Source organism: Dipodomys spectabilis, unplaced genomic scaffold (genome assembly GCF_019054845.1).
Source record: "Dipodomys spectabilis isolate Male_0828 unplaced genomic scaffold, ASM1905484v1 ptg000440l, whole genome shotgun sequence".
Taxonomy (NCBI): domain Eukaryota; kingdom Metazoa; phylum Chordata; class Mammalia; order Rodentia; family Heteromyidae; genus Dipodomys; species Dipodomys spectabilis.
The window spans coordinates 3,187,456-3,213,539 of record NW_024871117.1 but is presented as its reverse complement, the minus strand read 5'-3'; the positions used below and the strand labels follow the sequence as shown (position 1 = coordinate 3,213,539).

The 26,084-nt window shown below is 35.7% G+C and overlaps 1 protein-coding gene across 1 annotated transcript in view; it reads right to left on the bottom strand.

The window, feature by feature from the left end:
* Window positions 1-26,084, bottom strand: part of LOC122097927 (cadherin-12-like) — a gene marked incomplete at its 3' end in the record, with an annotated part of 204,401 nt that overhangs the window by 40,761 nt on the left and 137,556 nt on the right. The window contains exon 3 of the mRNA XM_042668503.1: window positions 2,609-2,728. Coding sequence (XP_042524437.1) covers window positions 2,609-2,728 — 120 coding nt within the window. The remainder of the gene's footprint in view (window positions 1-2,608; window positions 2,729-26,084) is intronic.

The following is a 26,084-nucleotide window of genomic DNA, read 5'->3' as shown; positions in this document are numbered from 1 at the left end:
AGGACAGAGTTCAAGCCCCATGTCCAACTGAAAAAAAAATCTTACAAATACAAAATTATCAAACCACAATATGTTTATAAATACAAACAATATATGAATAGTCTATTATAAAATAATGCTATTTACAAACACTAGAATTTGTCTACCTTTCTTTCTGCTTAAGTAAAGTCAAGGGAAGAGAAAATATTTTGATTCAGATTATATTATCCCAAATTAATTTCACTGAATTTATTTTCTTAAATCATATATGACCTGTTTTTAAAGGTAATAGGAAAATAGTTTACCTGAAACAAATGCTAGTGATCCCAGAAACCTAGGTTCAATTTATCCTTAATAACATGCTCTACCATCAGAGAAGTTAAGCAAACTGTTACAGTCACAGAAAGAACAAAGTCATAAATCAATACAGTTGCCAAATACATTGCTGAGGACTTTCCAAGCAAGATTTGTTTTCCATCAGTTTTAGTTTCTGGGATATCATCTTAACTTGTCTTCAAATCACGTTGTGGATGCTGTTTAAACTATCTTGCATAATGTTTTCTTGATTGTGTTGGATGTTGGATTCATCTCTGCCATTTAAAGATATTTAACAAATATTAAGTCTGCTCTCCTGGACTTTCTTACACTAGGCATTAAACTCACAGATTTCATGCAGTTTGTAGGTTAAACTATGTAAGAGTAAACTAACACCAATCCTCTCTTCACTCATATCTATATACCATCTTTGCTCCGCACCCTCTTTCTTCTTTCGCTGAGGAGTGTTACTGAAGGGGTATAAGAGAAAGGCGTCATCCATATACACTTCTGGTTATTTTGACCATTAAGATCAATTTTGAAAAGATGCATGGATCTATGAGAAAAATGTAGGCCATGGTAATCGCTTCTGATAGAATCTAAGAGTTTAAATATTTTTCCATCATTTTATTGTATATATACTTTTGGGTTGACTTCTCTGGGTATTTACAGAATTATAAATCTCATAGACAGCTTCTTAACTTCATCCCTCCCATTTTCCCCTTTTTCTATAGTTATGTATGATTTTCAATAGTTAAATAAAAGCCATGAAATTTCCTTAACAATAGTATTACTTTACTTGTTCCCATATATACCATGATTTTTTTTAAATAGCTTATAAATGTGACTTTCCTTTATATACATTGTACATTCAGGCTTCTTAATCTTCAGCATTTTTATCAAAACGAGTAGGTGAATTCTCTTCAGAATTTCTGATTCTTTTCAGCTGATAATCCCTTTTTTTTTCTCAAAGAAATCCATATTAAAAGTGTTTTTTCTCTGGGTTATTTTTTTTATTATTTTTTTGTCTGTCATGGGCCTTGAACTCTGGTCCTGGGCGCTGTCCTCAGCTTTTCAGCTCAAGGGGAGCGCTCTACCATTTGAGCAACAGCACCACTTCCGGTTTTCTGGTGGTTTATCAGAGATAAGAATTTCATGGACTATCCTTGCTGGGGCTGGCTTTGAACCGCGATCGTCAGATCTCAGGCTCCTGAGTAGCTAGGGTTACAGACATGAGCCACCAATGCCTGGCAAAAGTGTTTTTATTACATGAGGCAGTGATTGCATTTCTTATTCTCAGCTTCATAACTACTGGAAAAGTCGGGTGGATTGAACAGGATTGTAAAAATAAAGAGATGTACCTGTATATCTACTTATCCATCTATCTAATACTTTTTAAATTTATTTTAGTCTAGTATGTAAGAAACAATTTACCAAATGACACCTTAGACTTGTAGGTCAAAAATTGATATTGTTTCTTTAGCTATACAATAAGTAGCATTTAATTCATATTACAATAAACTATAAACTATGATTTAAAATTGATTAAATGGATGAAATTTTCTACTTTATCTGTGGTATTGGATACCAAGTGAGTTTTCAAAAAATCTCTTAACAAACTTCCAGTAGCATAATGTTGAATAGTATGAGTAAGGGTCTGGGTTTGGTCATAAGAATCACAAATAATAGAGACCTAAAAGGCCATATATGCCTTCCAATGTGGATGTATATTTTATGCTACTCATAGAATATTTGATTTGGATATCTGTAGTTGACTTACTCATGATCATTTTAAGTTAGCTTTGAACACCAAGGCTAAGAGTTGAGGATCATACTGTTTCAAGGTTTCCTGATTATAAGCATGTCAGTATTCACCAAAACCTTCTCTTCACAACTTTTCCATACAGCAGCAGGTCAGGATCTTTCCATGCATGGAAATACCCATACTTCCCATGCAGTGCTGGCAATCAGTAAGCAAATGAACTCAACTAAGAGCCCTGAAATGAAAAGCTATTTTAAGTCCGATGAACAAAATAAGCACTGACTTCTGAAAACTTAAAATAAGGCAAACAGAAAATCTGTAGCTTTCATGTTTCAGCATTATTCATGGATATGAAAATATTGATATTTACACAAACCTCAATAGAAGAGAAAGAGTTGTACATCAGTCAAGTAAGATACCTTCTTTATCTAATGTGGGGCTCACCAAATCTGTATCGTTTTATTAGAACATGCAATTTCTCATGCCAAGTTTTAATTAAGACTTAAATATTTGAAGAACTGGTGATAATACTGTCTCGAATAAAGAATTTACCAGTCTTGGGATCAATAGAGAAGTAAGGTTGTCCCTGGAGAATGCTGTACACCACGCGGGCACTGTTTCCATAGGTTGGGTCATCCGCGTCTGTGGCCTTGACCTGGAGGACATAGGCACCTGCAAAAGAAGATGTTGAAACTGACTGTTTGCTTTTAAAGAATTCAGTCTGTTATCTGCCAGATGCCATTTTCCTTTGGAAGTTAGCATTCTCAGGGACATCATGAATATTTTTCCATGGAAGATAATTCAATCATTTTACTCAAAATATGGTCAAGATGAACCAATTAATTTGGACCTAGTGTTCAGGATTGGTAAGAATGTGGAAATGGGAATCCTGAAAAGTCGCCAGTGGGAATTAAATAAAAACAACCATTATGGAATGTAATATGGAAGATCCTCTAAAATTAAAAATAGAAGCATTATCTGATCTAGCAATCAACTCTTGGGGCTATATCCAATGAAGTGAAAACTATATGTTGAAAAGACATCCATGTGCCCTTGAACATTACAGGATTTTTTTCAATATGGAAGACATTGAAACAATAGAGGTATCCATTGGCTAATAGATAAATGAAATAAAGTAGCCACATTCAGTGTCAATCTATTCAGTTTCTTGATAAGATGGGATCTTGAAAACAGAGACCACTACAAAACCAACACAGAGAACACAGGTACTTGTTGGTCTCGCACATACATAAAATCTGAAACCGTGGACCTTAGAGAAGTTAGCAATTTCGTTGCCCACAAAGCCTGAGAAAGTAGTGGAAGAAAGAGAGGGAAATGATGATCAATGGCACAGAGCAAGAAGTTCTGGTGTGCGACTGCACAGTAAGGCGACGTTAGATAACAATAAAGTGCTGTAGATTTGAAAGTGCTGGAAGAAAGGAATTTGAAAACTCTGAAATAAAGAACTGATAAGACTTTGGCTGGAATGTGCAAGGGATGGTGGTAACTCATCTCCCACGGTCATGTGCGAGTGTGTATAGTAACACACGACCTGAGCCCGAAGCAAGGTTTGAAGCAAATGGCTGAGAAATCCGGAGGCTGGCAAGGGGAGTGGGAGTAAGTAAACTAGGGGCTTGCTGGCATTGTGGGAGCTGCCAGGGAAGATGACTTAATGCACAGATTTGGCTTGCGTGGTGTTAAATATTTGGTGCTGTTACAGAGAAAACAGGAGGAGCAGAAGATAACCTCAACAGAGTAGCATCTGAAAGCTCAACAGGGATGTAATATGAATGTCAAGGTGACCTTCAAAGGGCGGCACAAGGTGGACTGGCAAGACTAACACTTAGCAGCCTCCACGAACTCTATGACTGGGAACACACACAAGACTCCTTGTTCCAACCGTCCCCTGAAGATTTTGGCAACTCTTTAATGGAAGGAACTTCAGGAGTCTTTCGGATTAATTACTGAGTCGATGTGGAGGTGCGTGCACTCTCCTTCCTATAACTGCTTTGATAAAATGGAGGATGTGATTTATGGTGATGAAGACCATCGGTGGTTCACCAGAATGGATACTCTTTCTTGGTGAGTGGAAGCAGGAAATCTCTGGTGGCACCCTCCATAATGGGACTCTCTACCATTAGGAGATGAACCTTGCACTTTTCCTCTGTTCCTACTCCATGAACTGAAGAACCACTTGCTCCCAGACTCAGGTTATGCTTATTGTCAATATTCTATCATCAAGCATGTTTCTTTAATGCTGCCTACTTTCCAAAGAGAAGATGAGAATAAAACCTAGTTGAAAAACAAAGAAATGATAAATATGCGACACAAATATTCCACTAGATTTTAACATAGCAAGATACGTGTACAAACTGAGGGCATGGACAGTTTTAAAATAATGGAAATGATAAAGTTTTTAGTGCAAATTACATGTATTTAAATATGAGTAATTGAAAAGTGATGTTCATTTCCAGTAGGTAGCTTATGGAACTGAAAGTCATCACCATATCTTTTTATTGATTTGTACACCAAAGAAAGCCCATCTACATTAGCTCATCTGCTTACTGAAGATGCTCTAATTCCATGATTAGAATATCAATAGTGAAGCTAAAAGGGTTTAGAGGATTTCTGGACTTGAGATGCTGTTAAGTGATTTGCAATTGCAATTTAAAAATCAACAAGGACATACTAACATTAGGAAGCCTTTAATTAGAGAAACAATATCGGAGAAATGGAAACTAACTACAATGACCTACAGTTACAGAGAACCCCACAATCTCAAAGCTAAATTATCTTCATTTTATTCACACAGGAAAATACTTTAAAAATTCAGATTGTGCATAGGGTTTCTCTTCTCTGATACTTAGGCATTTCTGTGTGTATTTAAGGAAATGAAAAGATTTTTCTCTTTTTTTCTCATCTACATGTCTGGACATATAAAACTGTTTTTAAGATCTATGTAAGTATTCCCTTCGAATTGGACATCATAAAAATGAGAGGTATCATAACTTTTAACGAATGCAGAGGTATGTTGATGACAGGATTTTCTACCAAGCATAATTTTATGCTTAATGAAGATTTCTTTGTGTACATATTCCTGTGTATGTCTGGTGTGGCTCCTAGGGACTGAACCCAGATTCTATTGACTTTTCCCTGATTTTGCTGAAAGCTAGTGCTCTTTCACTTGAGCCATGGGTTCTCTTCTGTCACTTTGGTGGTTTATTGGAGAAAAGTGTCTCATAGACTTTCCTGCCTAGGCTGGCTTTTAAGTTCAATTCTCAGACCCCAGCCTGTCTATAGGATAACAGTCTTGAGCCACCAATGCCTGGCTTCCTATATTGTGTTACACATCTACAGATATGATCACATAAGATGACATTAGGCGAAATGAACCTCAAGATAGGCACACAGGTTATAACAAATAAGGGAAACCATGAGACCTATGTTTCTTTGGGCCTGGATTACTTCACTTAATATAATTTTTACCAAGTCTTTCCATTTCCTAACAAGTGGGGCAATGTCATTCTTTCTAATGGAGGCATAGAATTCCATTGTGTATATATACCACATTTTCTTGATCCATTCATCTACTGAGGGGCATCTGGGTTGGTTCCATATCTTAGCTATGGTAAATAATGCTGCAATAACTATAGTTGTGCTGGCAGCTTTAGTGTGGTCTTGTTTGGGATAATTGGATAAATGAAGGTGAAATGAACCCCAAAATAAGGATTCAATTTTTTTTCTTTCATGAGATTGTTTCTAACATATTGATAAGATATTTCTTTGTTGCTTTGTATGTCCCTCCCCCATGGTTTAACCTCTGCTTTCCCTGTATTTGATGTTGGTATAATTTGTGGAGGGGAAGGGGAAAAACAAATCATTTAAACAGGGATACAGGTGGACCCATTGCAACAATGAGATGTACAAGTCATTAAGTGGAAAAAGGAACTTTACAACTTTGGCAGGGAGGGGAGGCTGGTTGGGGGCAGGGAGATCGGAAGGGATAGGAAGGGGAAACAAAGGAGGAGGTAACAATGCTTGAGAAGAAATGTACTCATTATCTTGTCCATGGAATTGTAACCCCTCTGTACAGTATTTTTACAATAAAAAATGCAAAAAAGAGAAATGTACTCGTTACCTTGCTTATGTAACTGTAACCCATCTGTACAGTATTTTCACAACAAAAATCTTAATCTTATTAAAAAGAAGAAACTTGAGTGATACACTAATACCATTTTCAGGTAAAATTCTGAAAGAAAAGTGAAATTAGTCACATTTAAAAATGTTCATTAATTACATAAAGGAGACATTAATCATACAGAAATGTAAAATATCACCAATTACGAAGGGCTATATATTATAACTCAAAATTTGCCTCTGGAATCTAAGTGCTTACTTTCAATTCAGTCTTTCCCTGCAGCCCTGCTCTAAGCTCTCATGAAAATTTATCTGTTCACTTACCTCATTAGCTAAACAAGTGAGAAATTACCCATTTTTTGTAGTGTGAAGTGAGTTAATATTTACAAAGAATTTACAATGGAGTTTTACTTGCATATGTGATGCATAGGTGTGTGGAATTTTTTTTTTAGTGAATACACCTCATTTCACTCCTTTTGTATCACACATAGGGTGACAATTCCAAAAAGTTTAACATTTGCATGAGTCCTGCTCTCATTCCCAACCCGTTCAGTATCCAAATGTGAATTTGATGTTTACCTACTTCCTGTCCATTTAGAAAATGGTGATATGATGACGCATTGCAAGATATGGTCAATCACAAAAATTACAATATATTGATTCTGAATTGCTTTCAGACCCAGAAATGATTAGAACATCCAAACTGGAGTAAAAAAAGACATCTGTACTAAAAAATTCCCAGAAAAGAAGTTTTGCCCACTTAGGTGTCAGTCAGACAATTAGCTTTCCTTCACTTTTTTATCACAAACCTGTTCTACCTGAGTGAAGCATAGCACCGGGACCTTAATGTGAGAACAACCTCAAATTCCTTATTCAGTCCAAGTAACCACAGCACTCTCAGATTATAGAACTCTCCTTTAAGATATGCTCTAAATATTTTAAACTATACATATTTACACCCTGTGATTCAAACTTATGCTTATGGATAAGTGATTCCATTTTTATGAGCACTTTGTCGCTCAGTTGTGTGCCAAGAATTTTATCCCTTGAATACTAATACAAATGCTGATATGTGTGTCCAGTAACAAGCACTAAACTCCAGCAGAGATAGCTCAATGAGTCTTCCTTTATGTGCCATGTGGAAGTTATTGTCACAGATGTTCCCGTGAAATCCCACAGATGATATGATAAAATGAGTAGGATATATTCATTCAGTGGCTTTTAACTGCAATTCAATAAATGTTGACATTTTCTACTCTGTAGATTGCATTTTGTTCAAGTGTATTTAGCAAAGTGGTAAGGACCTACTGAGGTAATTAGAACTTTTAAAATATGCAATCTACATGCAAAACATTATTTGGATTTGAGTAGATGACTGTACCATATTATAATGCAGATCTACTCCTTACTAATGCATCTATGATCTATCTATCTATCTATCCATCTGTCTGTCTATCTCTCTATAATTCATCATATAAATGATGTTGATTTTTCTATCAGGAAACTTGTTTAGATATAATAGATATGGGTTCACAGTTAAATCAGCACAGCTATTTTCTCCCAACCTTGCATCTGTGGAGAGCAAAATTCAGGCAAGACATAAATATATACCAAAATATATATCAAAAATGTAGGCATCCACTTTCAATTGGCCAAAATCTGTTCATCTGCAGAGTGAGAATCCCATTGATAAGAACTGCTTAAGGACTTAGTTCAAGGCATTAACATCTGAAGAAATCAGAGCTAAGATATAGAGAATTCTCCTTTGCTGTAGACAGTTGTGTGCAGATGTCTGGTAAATGTACAATGATTTCTACAATATTGGGAAAATTTGACTGAAGATAATCTCCCTGAGAAACCACATGGAGAGGAAATGCACAGACTTGATTAAACCCACACTATGCTCAAACTCTAGTAATTTCTTTGATTTATTGCCATAAATTCAGCTTTGTATGCTATTTTAAAACTACAAGTTTGACTGCAGTTTTCCTATTACTTCTAAATTAGCACTTAAACTCTCTTAGCCTGGTTACATTAAATCTCTAATGCACGAATAAAAAGCATGTCACCGAATTCATGAATGAATCAATTCTGAAAAAATGATATAAGTTGCTAATCATAAAAACTGGCACATAGAAAACAACCATCTCTGGGCAGAGATTCTTTGTAAATCTGAGGCAAAATTACATCTAAATTTTGTTTTCCAAAATCACTTGACTGTTAGTATACTTGAATATTTTTCATATAGGTTTCTGGATATTGTACTGCTGTGACCTAATAATACAAGAGAATAGTTATAGGTACTAGGAACACAGAGGCTGTTCATAAATTTTTATGTCTAAATTTCATTCAGCTGTGACAAATGCTATGTTTGAAATTTGTTTTACCCAGTGTTGAACCAATAATAGAACCTGGTCACTGGAAGTTGGGAATAATAACCTGAGTCTCATATTTTATTTATTTTGTAAAAGTATAGCTCTTCTCTTGGTAGCTTTGGAACATCCTGTAATCCATGGCTACAAACTCCTGGAGGGCTAGGTTTTCCATTGTCACCAGTAGTCTCTTTTCACCACAAATCAACTGTGTGCCTGAGTCAGTTATTCATTCTGCGTCTCACTGTTATCATATGTACATGGATAAAATGATCATGCAGGTAGAGAGCTATAAGTTTAACATGAGTAAGATCCTTTGTACAATTAATTTAGTGTAACAACAGTTTCCTATTTTTTAAAGAATGGGAGATCATTGATGTTTATTAAGTTTTATAAAATATTACATTAAATAATTTTTATAGATCACTTTTTTCCTGAAATGGTGGATAAATGTAATTATAACAATCTGTGTGTGTGTGTGTGTGTGTGTGTGTGTGTGTGAGAGAGAGAGAGAGAGAGAGAGAGAGAGAGAGAGAGAGAGAGAGAGAGAAGGGCAGGGAGAGAGGGAGGGAGAGAGAACTGAACTGAACTAGCAAACCTGAGGGGATGGATGATAGGTACAGGGGAGGAGGATGAAAGGGATGGCCCTGGCCAAAATGTGTTTTATATGTAAATAGGCCTGTTACAGGAAACCTCTCTGAATAATTATCTGAAGATAATAAACATGTTTTTAAATGAAAATTTAAAAAGGAGAAAATAAATATAACTTGCTCCTAGTTTCTTCCCTGAGTCACCTTCAGTCAGCCCCTGCCACTGACAGTCCTGTGGGGAACTCCTCTCTCCCTTCCTCAGCCCATCCTAATGCGCCCTCAGATCCTGACCATTCTGTCTTGCTCTGAAAAGCCTGGTCCTCTCACTGGAGCTTTGGGGACCACATTACATTCTTTAGCTCTTCATTACTGCTCCTGATTACATGAACTTTTCTCCCAACAGAAAAAAATTATATTTCTTCCATCCATCCCCTATACATTACCTACATCAGTCTTTGAGAAATGTGCATTCCATTTTGCCCATGGCACTATAACTATGAATCACACTTTCTCTGTATTTCCGTTCATCTCACTTCACACCACCTAGCTGTTGCCTCAGATATAAAAGTGTCTCCAACCACAGTGATTCTTCAGGTTCATGCTGGTATGCAAGTCAGAAAGTTCGTGTTTCACCCATTTTAAAGATGAGCATCATTTCCTCTTTCAGAAACTCACTACCATGTTTCAGTGTGTTTCTGTTTTTTCTACTCTCTCTTCCAGATCTCTGCAACTGACCCTTAGAAGCTGATACTTTTTTTTCTCTTTAGAATTCAAGAATCTACCTTTCCCTGGTTAGTGGATAATTCATGCATGTCTGCGGAATAGGTTAATAATCTAACATAATTGTATTTGGGGTCAGCTGATATTATAAATTTCAATGAAACAATAGGTAATGTGATTCAGCCACAAGACTCAATACTCAGACCTGTCTTTTCTATCTCATGTATTAAAATAAAAAATCAAAGGAACAGCTATAAATCAAAACTTGTTGAGAACTCTAAAGAGTGGTGGCAAAATATAGAAGAAATTTCCAGTGATATTGACTCATTTTCATAATCCTAGTTATTCAGGAAGCTGAGATCTGAGGTCCATGGTCCAAGGCCAGTGTTATTGGCTCACCTTGGTAATCTTAGTTATTCAAGAAGCTGAGATCTGAGGCCCATAGTCCAAGGCCAGCTCACACAGGAACGTCCAGGAGATTCTTATCTCCCATCACCCAACAGAAATGCCAGAAGTAGAGCTATGCTTCAAGTGGTAGAGTGCTAGCCTTGAGTATAAAAGCCCCCAAACAGTGTCCAGTCCCTGAACTCAGTCCCCAGGCCAAGCATGCGCGCACGCGCGCACACACACACACACACACACAATATCAATCAATCAATCAATCACTTATCAATAGCCCAATACCTGGTAAGTCTATTAAAGAGTCAACAATTTTACTTCTAATCATCAGAAATAGAATACATTACCAGAAAGATTAGATGTGAGTGTTCTTTAAGGGTAAATAGTAGGAGGGCTAAAGGAGACATAGGTGGCATGAATATGATCAATGTATTTTTGTACATGTATGACAGTGTAATTATGAATCAAAAATAAGAATTGTTTTTAAAAAGAGAGATAAGGAATAGTATTATAGGAGATATTCTATCACAGTATAAGCGTGGGGGAAATAACACAATTAAAATCCTTTGTAGAACTAATGTATTCCAATAAAAAAATTAAAGTCTAGAAGTTCAGTGTAGTGTACATCAGCTAGACTGTTGATTGTTTATCAGCTTCAAAGACATAATGAGACCACTTCTCTTTGCAACACATGCCAAATAAATTGTGTTTGGCTACAAGCACCAATGACGGTATACAATCTCTTTTAAATCATCTTAGCTAATAGTCAACCGTGTTACTTGTACATAAAGAATGTACAAGATGCTATGTCAAAAAAGTTGAAATAATGTTAACAGTTTGCTTTCTTGGGTTACTATGGCTAAGTACCACCTTTAAACAGGCTGAGGTTTGATGTAATAACTTCCACAAAGAACAATCCGAGACTTTCCTTTTGTTTCTACCAGATATGTTATATCTTGACCAAGACCACTGTTCATAATGGCTACAAAAAATACTTTTACTATATTTCATAGCTTTTCTGATCCAATCTCCTTATGTGAAAAAATTTCTTCATCATGAACTGCAAGACTTGTAAGAGATAACTTCAGGTTCTCCTGTGTTGAAATGTATCATGAATCTATCCAAGAGACCAATTGTATTCATAGTTGAGTTTTAAAATTAAAGGTTGATGGGTTTAAGTATCTTGATTTCATATAAATTTTCATTTCACCCAATGAATTTCCTCATGAATGGTATCTAAAATTTAGATCTGGGTTATGAGCTCATCATTCATTGATGAATAATATAATGACTAACCAGTAACCATTATTTTTTTCTATTTTTTATTATCACCATAATTTTAGAAGAATGGAATCAGTTTCAAAACTCACTGAAAAAATTATCTTACCAATATATTAGAGAACCATATTTTGCTTATTAAAACCTTTGAACATTAAAAAAGTATTGCTTAAGTGATGAACAGGAGGGATTACAGTTATAGAAGTAAGATAGAGAGTAAATTTCTTTTTAAACACTGTTACCCTTCCTTCCTTTTCTCTCGTTTACTCCTCCCCACCTGATCCCTCAAGTTGTAATGTTCATTTCCAACATAGCATCTAGAGAGTGTCATTGTTGCATTAGTTCATCCTTTGTCCTGTTCTTTCTCCTATTCCCTTTACCTTCCATTGATCTGGTAAAAGACAAAGTTTACAGAAATATAATACTGAAAAAATTGAAATTACTGCATACAGAACATAATGAGAACTTTCTGTTTCCAATTCTTGGAGTTCATTTATATATACTTCATTATATATGGTCTTCTGCACGTATTAATTTTTCTATTGTGATCCCCTGATAAGAATGTGATAGATATAGTTATTACAAATGAGACAAACCATGAAACCTATATTATTTGGGCCTGGCTTACTTCGCTCAATATACTTTTTTCCAGCTCTTTCCATTTCCTTACAAATGAGACAATGCCATTTTTTTCTGATGAAAGCATAGAATTAGTATATATATATATATATATATATATATATACATGTATATATACATACATACATGTATATATACATGTATATATATATACATGTATATATATATATACATATACATACCACATCTTCTTGATCCATTCATCTTCATCGTAATATATGAAAAATAAAAATGATGATGCTACTAAACAATAAAGGTAATTCATAATACATGGAACAACATAATAGCGAAGTGGATAGTATTGGAAGTACTTTCTGTTACTTTCATAAATAAGATTTATTTATTTATTTATTTTATTCTTTTATTTATTCCTTTATTCATTTATTTATTTTTTGCTGGTACTGAGATTGAACTTAGGGCATGGGCACTGTCCCTGAACCTCTTTGTGCTCAACACTATTGCTTTGTCCTAAAACTTGAGCTAGAGTGCCACTTCTGGTTTTTTTTTTGAGTAGTTTATTGGAGATAAGTGTCTCCTGGTCTTTTCTACCCAGGTTAGATTCCAACTGGGATCTTCAGATCTCAGCAACTGAGTATGTAAGAATACAGGTGTGAGATACCAATGCCCAGTTTTATCTTAAGGCTAGTTCTAGTGTTTGATAACCTAAAATAGAAAACCTCAAGTTTTATTTTTCTGTCAACATACAACAATTTCTGCTATTTTCCCAAAGTAAAATTGTATTTCTTAATTAATTATTCCATTAGTTATCTTTAAGTTTCTCTCATTAGGCTCAAATATTTTTCAATATTTTGCTCAGTATAGTTTTCTAGGAAATGTTTTATTACATATAGTATTTTTAAAAGCTTTCAATGTGTAAGCCAACAATTAAATATAGTGAGATTAGGAGATAAAAGGAGATTATAAATCTACGGGAGAGTGAATTATAGCTTGATGCAGTTACCCATGAATTTGTTTTATGGCTCAGCTGAACAGACAGAAAGAGAGAGCTAATGAAAAGTAGTAACATTGGAAAATTATGGTGCTGAGTAGGAGAGGATTCAGAATATTAAACTCACAAATTCAACTCCAATTTGATTTAAAAGTAGATTGAAATTTTGGTGAAGGGCAATTTTGCCCAGTACGTTTGCAAATTATTGATAAAGGCCATTTTTTAAAAAGTCTATGAGAACTTAAGTTTCAGCAAAGACTTTGAAGTCCTTTTTTATACTCATTTAGGAGCTAGTCAGAAATGCATGCACAAATTTAAGGTCTGTAATGAATATTTCTACTGAGGTTCAGTCCTATGTTCTTAACTCTCTTTTTGGAGCACTGAATTGTGCTCACATTCAGGCAAAGCTGCCATGCCTTTGAAATTTTGGATAACACTTTGGGTACTTTTAATATTGTGGGTAGCAATCTGATACATTCCATAAATCCTAACTGAGGACTAACGATGACTCCAGCCACATTGTACACCCTATAATCCATCTTAAGCTAGATCAATACCGATGCTGAGGTTTCCTTCGCAGTCATTTTGTAGAGAGTATTGGCTTCCTTTCATGAGAGTGACTCCTGGGATCCCAGAAGTGGGCTCTGCTCTCTGCAATGTCTCAGCCTAAGCTGAGATTTGTGTGTTATGGAGAACTGGCTAGCAAGGAATGGTTCTAAGTGCAATAATTTCTATGTTATCCTATTTCATTTTTCTTTCGGCCATGGTGTTTGTTAACCACAGATATACACTCCCCATGAACTAATAAAATATGGAGCCCCTGTGGTCCCAAACATTCAATACTTTTCATAGTAGAGAAAAAACCAATATAGATAGAGGGCCTAAGTGATACAGTCCTGAGAGTGGGCTTTTGCACTGAAATGCAAACATTGCTCTCCCTCAGTTCCCAGAAGACAGCAACAAGGGAACCTGCACTGTCTTCCTGTAATTAGCTCTAAAGGTGCATGTTAGTATCATGGAGCTTCTTGAGATGTCTTCTGGAGGTCAAGGAGAAGTTTTATCTTAATTCTTCCTTAAAATTTCAATCTTAAGGCATCTGTGAAGTGGAATAGTTGCAAGCAGCTGATACTGCTTGAGCATATGACTGTCTCATACACACTGACAGTACAAGACACTCTACCAGGTAAACCCAAAATATAAAGAAAGAGAAGAGGGAGGGAATAGTAGGGGTACAATTAATGTATATAGCTTCTACACCATTTCAGCATTGCAAAATATATTTGGTAATATTGTATTTAATGCTGAAATCTGTGCATCCTTGATAATTCACACCATTGTTCTTTCCTTCATTTTTCTTTCTTTTTCTTTTTGGCAGTGATTTAGTGTGAATTCATTATTCAGTAGTGATTGCTAGGGTAGGTATTCTACTACCTGAGCCATACTTCCAGCTTATATTTTTTTCTATTTTGCTTTAGTTGTTTTTCAAATAGAACCTAGATTTTTTTAATAACCTCACCCACCTTAGACTGTGTTCAGCTTGGAAAGTTAGGACTGAGTTGTTCTTACTAAGATTCTCCTGAAATCATAAATGGGAAACTCCATACATTTTGGCACTCTACCACTAAGCAGCATTCCCAACCTGATGAACAATATATATTTTTGTTTGTTTTTCTATTTTTTCAACTACATGAAAAAACACCATCCATCATTTCTTTTTATTTGCTTAAGTTTATCATCATTTCAACATTTTACTTTTCCTTACATTAAATCATTGCTAGTAGATCTAAATATTAATAGGGGATTTTTAATTAGCCCAGTATTTAGAAAGTGCCTGTGAAAGCTGTATGTGCTGGTGGCTCATGGCTAGCTACTCAGGAGCTGAAATCTGATAATCATGATTCAAAGCTAACCCAGGAAGAAAAGTCTTTGAGACATTTATCTCCAAATAAACACCAAAAATGCCAGAAGTAAATATGTGGCTCAAGTGGTGGAGCACTAGCCTTGAGCAAACATGTTCAGGGACAGTGACCAGGTTCTGAGTTTAGGGCACAAAAATAAAATATTAAAAAAATTAAAAAGAAAATACATAATAAATTTCAAAACAATTTTTGAAGACACATAAGAAATAGATTATATAATATTATCTTCTAAGGCCTTATAACCATTTCAATTCATATGCTTAAATTGTGTTTAGATACATTCTGATACTAACAAATTTACGATAAATAATAAATGTCTTACTCAAAACAAAAAACATATGTATAAAGTTACGTCAAACCCATATGTTTAGTATTGAATTATAAAGCATTGTCCATGTTTCTGTGTTGCATTTTCACCACCAGACAGTTATTATCAGCGGAATTACTGTTTGTGCCATAATAAATTGGGCATAGATACATCATACTAATTCTCCCATTACTGGAAATCAGATTTTGTCAGAACTTATTGTCATGTCAAGATGTTCATGATGTATATGTAATTGGTTTTATCACTACAACCTCACATAAACGCACACAGAAGGCAATATGAAACAATTGTAGAATATGTAATGTTCTACTATTATCTTATCAATGTTTCAAAGTGGCTTTTTAATGGAAGAAATAGATTTTTTTAAACCAGACATATATAGGTTGCATTCATGTCATAATTTGGCTCCCATCTTGTTCCTTTTATAGTACAATTACTACAATCTTTAACTCTTTAGAGGCTCGTGTTGAGTTAGGACTAGTTTTCTCATTTATCTGTTTGCTTGCTTTTTCTACTAGAGTTTTTCTCAACTGTATGTTGATCTTTGATTCTTTTAAGAAGCACTAATAAACCCCTTTTAGATATCCTTGTGAGTGGGTGGCTACAACTTGTGTGTTTAGGACAAAGCCTTCAAACCAGTTTTGTGATAGAATACATACATTGTGCTGGATGGAGGTAGGGTTTGTTAAGAGCTTAATTGTTCTCCAGAGGGACTTATTATTTGAGTCAGTAGCCTAGATCATATTCCTTCAGTGGGTTATGAAAATTTTCTTACAGTCAATAAATGTTAGCATAGTAGAGGATCAGTGTTTTATTAATTTAAATATGTGATTGAAGTCAAAGACTCTGCCATTAGCTCAGGCCTGTAATCCCAGCTATTTCAGAGGGTGAGATCTAAGGATGGGCAAGGAAAGCCATGAGATTCTTATCTCCAACTAACCCACAAAGAACAGTGAATGGAGCAGGACTTATGTGGTAAAGTACAAACCTCCATCAAAGAAACTCATAGACAATGTCATGGCCCTTTGTTCAAGCCTAAGAACACACACACACACACACACACACACACACACACACACACACACACACACACACACACACACACTCCAAACCCCTGAACCAAATAGCGTCTAAGGACAAGAAGAAAAGATAGTGTGTGTGTTACTGCAGGCAGAGTTGTAATTCAGGACAGGAGACCCATAGTTTCTGACACATGCCTATCAGCAGTGACAGCACAGCAGCCATGGCCTACATCTGTGAAGACAGGCCAGCATTGCCTTTGTGGTTATCTTAAATCAGTATATATGTTACCAATAAAGTGCTAGGAGCCTGTACGCTTAATACAAATTTTACAGACAAAATATGAAGAAAACATTTTATGGAAAGAAGCCTTTTTCCAATCCATGTATTCACATGTGTGCCACATTGAGAAAACCAGCTTCTCACACCATTGACATCATTCAGAGATAGCAAACCCAGGAAGACATAATCTCCAGCTGCTTTATATCCTAGATATCTTGAAATTATGAGTTTTTCTTCTCTTTTATCTTTGCGGAATGTGGAAGCAACTATCTTCCCTAAAAGCAGTACTACTGATTTTCAATACAGATGAGAATGAACAGCTCCCTTTGATTAAAATACTCTCTGTATTACTCTTGGGAGCCAGAGCTGGTTTTTTTTCTTAACATGTAAGTTACTCCTCACTTTGGGAATTTGATTTCTTTTGCCTATGGAATCAGGTGAAGCCTCAGTTGTTCAAGGCACTCTTCTTACAACTATTTTTGTTTCATACAATATCAATTGCCATGCTTAGTTATAAGTTGCAGAAATATGGGAAGCAAGTTTAAATGACTGATAACCAAAGAAATCAAGTGCTTAAGAGAATATCCTATATTTTCCATTCACAAAGTATAGGAAGGATGGCCACATGGATTACAAGTGTATAGCACATGGATTTCTCTCTTTTTTTAGCACCTAAATATCTACTAGAATTTAGTTGCTTATGTTTATTTGTCTCCGTCACTTTAATGACCTCACCACTCAGCACAGTGGCTGTCACAGTATTTAGTGTTTAGTTTCAGTGAAATGTACTTTATGATTCGCAATGTGATATCTCTCTTCAATCCTATAAATGTGTGAAGTCAATTAGCTAGCAAGGAGAAAAAAGTAAAATGGATGGCAGCTATTTTCAGGTATTTTGGTTAAGATATAATTATAGTTGGTGTATATGCCCTATGATTTCCTTATCCAAGTTAAATAGAGGTGTAAAATAATTACATGCTTTCCATACACTTTACTATAATTGTAAGTTAATTAGTATGGGTAGGTCTATACTTATTAAGATATTGAGGTAGGGTCTACATTAATTGAGATACATTACATATATGCAGTAGACATGTAATGTTCTTACAAATATAGTTTTCAATGTTCAATAAAGAAGATGTACAAAGCAGTACTGAAATAGAAGAAAAACTTCACTACCCACATTCCTACAGTGCAACCCAGAGTAGAGCTGGATAGCATGGACAATTAGAGAGACACAGTAATAGTTACTAAAGTTCCTTTTATATGGTTTCTTTACATACAACCCATTTCTTTCAAACCCTAGTCAGCCCGATCTTCTAATTGAATCTTCTATGTGTGACTGGATGTGGATGTGGCCGGTGTGCCAGAAGTGTGTCTTCAAGTGAGACACAAAAGATTTTACAAGCAAGTCAATACACCATTGTTACAGTTTTTATCTTTAGTTAATTATCCTCAATAAATGGACCTTATCAGTGATTTGAAAATAAGTTGTGGGCTATGTGGCTATGTGGTCGAATCATATCAAAACTTCTTTTTGAAAGGAAGACAGGGAGGAAGAAAATACAATTGAGTGTCCAAGGACAGATTAAAACTGGGAGTAGTATCTCAGGCTTGTAATCACAGGAGGCTGGAATCTAAGGAGGCTGAGACCTGAGGATTATAGTTCAAAGCCAGCCCGGGCAGGAAAGTCCATGACTCTTTTGTTTTTCCATATATATTTTTTATTGTGAAAATACTCTAGAGAGGGATTACAGTTACATGAGTAGGGTAATCAATATATTTCCTATTAAGCATTGTTACCTCCTCCTTTGTTTTTCCCCTATCATCCCTTCCCTCGCCACTTCCCCAACTCCTCCCTCCCCCATTTTTGTCCCTATCTTGAGGTTCATTCCACTTAACATCATTTTATATGCTCATATGTACATCACTTTTGAACTTTTTTGCTTGTCCTAGACATACACTAGTTATTGAAAATAAGGAAAACCATGGGGCCTGTGTTTGTTTGGGCTGGGCTTACTTAACTTATTTAACTAGAATTTTTTCCAAGTCTTTCCATTTCTTAACAGATGGACCAATACCATTCTTTCTAATGGAGGCATAGAATTCCATTGTATCTATCTATCTATCTATCTATCATCCATTCATCTGGGTGGTTCCATATCTTAGCTATGGTAAATAATTCTGTGATAAACATGATTGTGCTGTAGCTTTGGTATGACCTTTAGTGATAGTTTGAGTAAATGCCTCAAAGAGGGATTGCTGGGTCATAGGGGAGCTCTATGTGGAGTCTTTTGAGGAACCTCCATACTGCTTTCCAAAGTGGTTGAACAAGTTTACACTCCCTCCAATAGTGCAGTAAGGTTCCCTTCTGTCCACATCCCTCCAGCATCTGTTGTTATTAGAATTCTTGATTATAGCCATTCTAACTTTGGTGACGTAGGATCTCAGTGTTGTCTTGATTTGCATTTCTTTTATGGCTAGAGATGATGAGCATTTCTTCATGTGTCTACTGGCCATTCTTATTTCTTCTTCAGAGAAGATTCTCTTTAAGTCTTTAACCCACATATTAATCAGGCAGTTGTTTCTTTGAGGATTTATTGTTGGGGGATTTAATTTTTTGAGTTCTAAGTATATTTTAGATATGAGACCCTTGTCCGTTGTATGGCTAGTGAAGATCTTCTCCCAGTCCGATGGCTTTCTATGTCCTTTGCCATGCAGAAGCTCTGCAGTTTCATGCAATCCCATTTGTCCAACCTTTCCTTGATTTATTGTGTTTCTGGGTCTCTATTAAGAAAATTTCAGCATCTGCAAAAGAGCCCTAGAGGTTCTCCTATTCCTTCCTGTAATGTTTTCAGTGTATCTGCTTTTATTTTGAGATCTTTGTTCCATTTGGAGTTGATTCTGGTTTAGGGTGATATATAAGGATATAGCCTTAGTTTTCTACAGGTGTTTAACCAATTTTGCCAGCACAGCACCATTTACTGAAAAGGCTGTCTTTCTTCCATTCTAATTTTTTTAGCTCCCTTGTCAAAGATTAGGTGACTATAGGTCTGTGGGTTCATTTCTGGATCTTCAGTCCATTTCCATTCTTCCTCAGGTCTCTTTCTGTACCACTACCAAGATGTTTTGATTACTATGGCTTTGTAGTAGTGTTTGAAATTTGGAATTGATATTCCTCCAGTGCTGTACTTTCTCCTAAGAATTGTTTTTGCTATTGAGAGTCTTTCATTGTTCCATATGAATTTTTGGATTGCTTCTTCTATTTCTTTGAAGAATGAGGTTGAAATATTGATAGGTATCTCATTGAATTTGTACATAGCCTTTGGCATGATGTTAATCCTCCCAATCCAGGACCATGGGAGGTTTTTCCACTTCCTTAGTTCTGCTTGAATTTCCTTTTTTAGGAAATTAAAGTTTTTGTCATAGAAGTCCTTCACCTCCTTAACTTCTAGGTATTTTTTTTTGTGGGGCTATTACAAAAGGGTTTGCTTTCCTCATTTCAGCTGCACTCTTGTCATTATTGGCATAGAGGCAACCATTGATTTTTGAGGGTTAATTTTATACCATGCTACTTTGCCGAAGTTTCCAGTCAGCTCAAGTAACGGGAGTAGAGTCTATGTGGTTTTTAAATACAAGGTCATGTCATCTGCAAAGAGGGAGAGTTTTACTTCATCTTTCCGTATTTGGATCACCTTTATGTTTGCATCTTGTCTTTTTTTTTTATTGTGGAAATACCATTCAGAGTGGTTACAATTACATGAGCAAGGTAATGAGTACATTTCTTATCAACCATTGTTGCCTCCTCCTTTGTTTCCCCTCACCAGTCCTTCTCATACCCCCCACCTCTGTCTCCCCCCTCCCACCTTCCAGAGCCAAAGTTAAAGTTAATTTTTCAACATAATGTCTTGTACATCTCATTGTTGCAATGGGTCCACCTGTATCCCTATTTAAACTCCTCCTATTTCTTTTCCTCCATCATCACTTCCTTCTTCTCTTCTTTCTTTTCATCTTTGTCTTCCTCTCCCTCCTCCTCCTTCTTCTTCTCCCTTCATTCACCATTATTTTTTGGTGGTCCTGGGGGTTGAACTTTGGACCTGGGCGCTGTCCCTCAGCTCTTCAGCTCAAGGGTAGCGCTCTACCTCTTGAGCCACAGCACTACTTCTGATTATCTGGTGGTTAATTGGAGCTAAGAGGCTCAAGGCCTTTCCTACCCATTCTGGCTTTCAACCGCCATCCTCAAATCTGAGCCTCCTGAATAGGTAGGATTGCAGGTGTGAACCACTGGTGCCCGGCCCCATTTACCTTTTCTTCTTGCCCTTTTCCTTATATGTTCTGTTCTTCTTCCCTATTCTTTTCCTTCTTCTTCTTTGATCCTCCTCCTCTTGCTCCTTCCCTTCCTACTCCACTTTCTCTTTCTCCATCCTCCTCCTCTTCATCTTTCTACTTTCCTCATCCTCATCCTTCTTCCCTTCTCATTCTTCTTTTCCTTTTCCTCCTTTGTTTCCTCTTTTAAATCCTTGGGTTTAATTCAGGCTATACTGTTGTTGGACAGACGCTCTCCTGTTTGAGATAATGTCTCCAGGACATTCTTATTTTATGTCATTTTGTTCAAATAGATTCAACATTTTGGTCCAAGAGATCCTCACCCCATAATCCTCAAGCCTGAATCTCAATCTTTTCCATCTCTTCCTACTGTGTAGTGGGAAACACAGGCACCCACCATCATCAGTAGCGTGAACTGGCCTTGTTCTTGATGAAGGTATTAAACAGATCAAATTTTCCTTTGACTGTTTGTCCCCATTCCTTCCACTTGAATAATTACAGTAATATCCCCTGTGTCCTCTTCTTACTCTCATTAGTGGGACTACTACTGATTTTATAAAAAGACTGTATTTAAGGAATCACTGTTTAAATAGAATAAATCAATCTTGTGTGCATAGGTGATGCCACAAGATAGTTAGAAACCTAAATAATTTATATTTCACTCTGTACTAAACCAGACAATCTGCTTTCAGTTGCTTTGCTTTTTCCCATTACAATGATCTGCTAGCAGATATCTCTTTTGTTCTACAGTATAGATAAGGCTTATATCATTGCCATCTATGTTAATTGAGAGGCTTCAAGAATGCATGTTTATTTCATGGGAGTTTGGTGTTTCCATTCTCAGATGCATTGGATGGTAGAAAGTAGACTGTATGATTGGTGTTCCCATTCTCAGATGCATTGGATGGTAAAAAGTAGACTGTATGATTTACATAAATGGGACCAGAACAAATTTTATTTTTACCAACTGTTTCTTAAAAAGTCTTTGATTTTTTTTTTCCTAAATACTCTAACATGGGCCTTTTTGAGCTATTCAAGTTTTCAAAACTAGGATTTCAAAATATTTTTTGTGAAGATGTATTTTCTAGTCATTCTGCTCATAAGATTATTCAATGTTTGCTGCATATTTTCTTGTCTATTAATATAAAAGGAAATAAATATGACATTTACAATTAATTATAAATCCCCTTTTCAGTATATGTTTAGAATCTAACTGGAGTTTAAAGCAATGTGTTTCCAAGAAAAAAATATACCAAATGAAGTGTTTCTTTAAGCAAAAAACTATTTTAAAAAATCAAGTAATAACATCTTTTCCTTTTTTATCTTTCATTCATTCTTTATTTCTTTCTCTCTTTTTCTCTCTCTCTGTCTTTCTGTCTCTCTCTCTTCTTCCTTTCCTTTCCTTTCCTTTCCTTTCCTTTCCTTTCCTTTCCTTTCCTTTCCTTATGGGGTTTGAACTTAGAGCACTATGTTCACCAGGCTGGTACTCTTCCATTTGTACCATTTGAAACATCCGTATATGCTCTGCTATTATCTAGAAGATGGACTTTTTACTTTTAGATGAATTTAGAAGACTTTTTACTTTTAGAAGATGCATTTTATGGCCAAATTCTTGAACTGCAATCTTCTGTTTCTTAGCTGGGATTATAGGTATGAGTCACTTATACTTACAGCTAAGATAAAATTCCATCAACCCTCACATAATAAGAGGATAGTTTCTGAGGTTTTTATTTTTAATAATCAGTTATTCACTTACATAGATCTTTGGATATTTGTAATAGTCGCTGTGTAAGATAGCAGTACATGCAATGATGTGCTTTTTATGTATTAAAACCCCTCTAAAATTCATGTGTCTGCACAAACCCCAGAATTTCTATGTAGGTTAAAAAAATACCTATTTTTACATGGATAAATCTGTAGACATTATCCACAAAATATATGAAAGTAATCGCTGTTTTGCTTTTTTGAAGTTTACTGTCATTCATGGCTTCTAGGAAAGTTGTCCTAACTCCTGAAACCAAGGCAGAATTGACCTCATTTTTATGCAGATCTGTCCCTTTTTTTTTTCCAATATGGAGCAGTTGAAAGTTAACTTTAGTTACTTCTACATATCTTTCAAGGACCATTCTGCTAATAGCTCTGTTAAGAAAGCATGGCTTCACAGTAGACAAGGAGTTCATCGTTTTGCCAAAATTCAAATGTGAAAGACAATGAATAAAGACTAAACAGAGATTATTTTCAGAGAACTTTTATTCCTTAGTCTCTGAAGGAATTTTTAATGATAGGCACATGGAGCAGTACATGACCCTGCTCAGGCATTCTGGGAGAACATTCCTCCCCTCCACCTTCCCATCCACCCACCATCTCATAACCCCACACACACATGCACCCCACTACTCCCATCCATTCTTTAAAGCTATTGTCAGTGCTTACTGTATGTGTTAAAACAAAAATGACTGGCTGGGAAGGTGGCTCAGTGGTAGAGCGCTTGCCTTGCATGCATGAGGCCCAGGGTTCGATTCCTCAGCACCACATAAGCAAAAAGAAAAAAGCAGGAAGTGGTGCTGTGGCTCAAGTGGTAGAGCGCTAGCCTTGAGCTTAAGAGCTGAGGGACAGCGCCCAAGACCAGAGTTCAGGCCCCACGACCGGACCCCCCCCCCCAAAAAAAATGGCAGAAATATGAATGTTCTATTTGGTAAGATAACAAAAATGAGTAAGTCAGCCTGGCTCTGAGTACAGGAAAGAAATCTTGGTTCTCTATCCATACATTCAGAGGCTTCGTGACCCAGAAACACTCCCTCCCCTTCCGCAAAGGAAGTGGGGCAGAATACTAAAATGTTCTCTTCCCGATGCCTTCCGTCTATTAGGCCAGTAGAGAATCCTTCACAAGCTCCTGAAATTGCAGTTTGTGAAAATGCACTGCCTTGTTAGTAACACTGCTCCCTCAGGAAACAACAAGGCTGCTGACATTAGACAACCTCCTGTCACCAGAGTGGGTCTGAACCCTGTGGAACCTCTCTGCTCCTCACCTGCAGATAAAGTTTATCAGGTATTTTTTCTTTATTTTCTGCCCAAAGTGCTTGAGATTTTTTTTTTCCACATCAACTAAAGAACTTAATGTATTGTTGCATCCTATATACATTGCATGAACCCTATACATTTAGTTGGCTTTCAACATTCAGCAAGTCAGTGATGCTAATCTCTTATATTTTGCTTGCAAAAATGAAATAAACTCTCTAAGATTATGCCTGGATATTTCTTGAAAAGGAAATGTAATTTAGATAAAATAATAGAGAGGATATGTATTAGGCTTCATGAAAATTTGCTGACAACTGACATCTAAAGGTTTTAGAGAAAACATTACCCTGACCTCAGAGTTTTAAAGTAATACTAGAATTAAATTGGCAGAGCAAATCTCAGAATAAGATGTACATTTCTAATGAAGTTTAAGACTTCTCTGATGAAAGCTTAGAAATGTGAATTTATTAAATACTGTGTGTATATACATTTACAGTAATGTTCTTCTCATGCTAAAAATCTTACAAATATCCAAGTTATTAAAACAAAATTCAGGCTCAGAAACATTATTTACCAGAGTCATTTGGAAACTGACAACAGGAAAAAAATTGGATGCAGCATAACTTACTGTTGTAATATATTATAAATCTTCACCTCTCTGAACACAAATAAAAATTTTCCAGACTTTTAAACTACAAATATCCCAGAGCTATAATTAGATAATAGAAAATATCATCATTAAAAGTTTAAATATAGTTTGAGTAGGTTACATGTCACTTAATATTGTAATCATTCTGGGATTTTTTTTAAGTCACTGTGAAATTGACATGTTTTTTCATAGTGACAAGCATGACAAGCATGACCTTCTGGGGTTTTGAATATTCAGTAACTACTTAAATCATCAGATTAAATCAAAAGGTTGGCTTAGCTTGAGCATAAATTATAAGAGAATTCATATTTAGGGACATTAAACGTCATTTGAATTTTTTAGAGAAATCATCTATCTGAGCTAAGACCATTTAAGATTTATTAAAATAAAATTGGAATACACACACACTGAAGTCAAGCTGTCTGAGACATGTAACTATAAGGAAATAGAAGGAAAATGGAAACCATATAACCAGAATTTTGTGATGGAGACACACAGAGAAATGACTAAGATATGGGAAATAAGAAGTCTTTAATTATTTTTACATTTTAAGAAAAGGTAGCTTTTCTTGAATAATATGGACTTTTTACCAGTATGATTTACTGTTATACTTATTCCTACCCTCTCTCTCTTCCATGTTGTCTTTTTGTTGAACCGTGTTTGAAATTTGGTGTAGCTATTCTATCTGGTATAGATTTACTTATAATCTTTACACTCAGAAATTATTTTCTTCTCTTCTGAGCTCCCGCAATCTTTTTTAAATAAATAAAGAGTATTCAGTGCATGCTCCTTCACATTGTATTTTACATAGTTACCTTACTTTCATGTTTGTAGCTCTCTACAAAGCAAGCCCAGTCTGATTTTTATGACATCCCTAATGACATCTGGGGCACAGAAAAATAACCCACAACACCAACATAGAAATCCAGTACCAAAAGATGAAAGTACACCACAATTATGACACTCATGGTCCTAATGATGACCTGTTATGGTATAATATAAAACTATAAATCTACATGTCTACTATATACAAGAAGTAAAGAATATGGGCTTATTTGAAAATTAGAAAGGAAGGGACAATGTAATCTCTTGCAAAAATTGGAAATACCTCAAATATTTGAGAACTTTTACAGAAAAATATGTCTCAAAGGCATTTGAGAAATGGAGTTCTTATAGTGTAGAAAAAGAAATTCTAAGAGTGTAAATAAGATCAATCTACTGCAAAGTTCAGTTAAAAAGAGATCTACACCAAGCATTTATGACTCATTCTTTTAATCCTAGCTACTCAGAAAAAGCTGCTATCTGAGGATCACAAAATTATCCAAAGTAGACAAGTCAAAGGCACTTATTTTCACTCATTCATCATTAAACCAGAAAGGCAGACTGATTCAAGTGTTAGGAT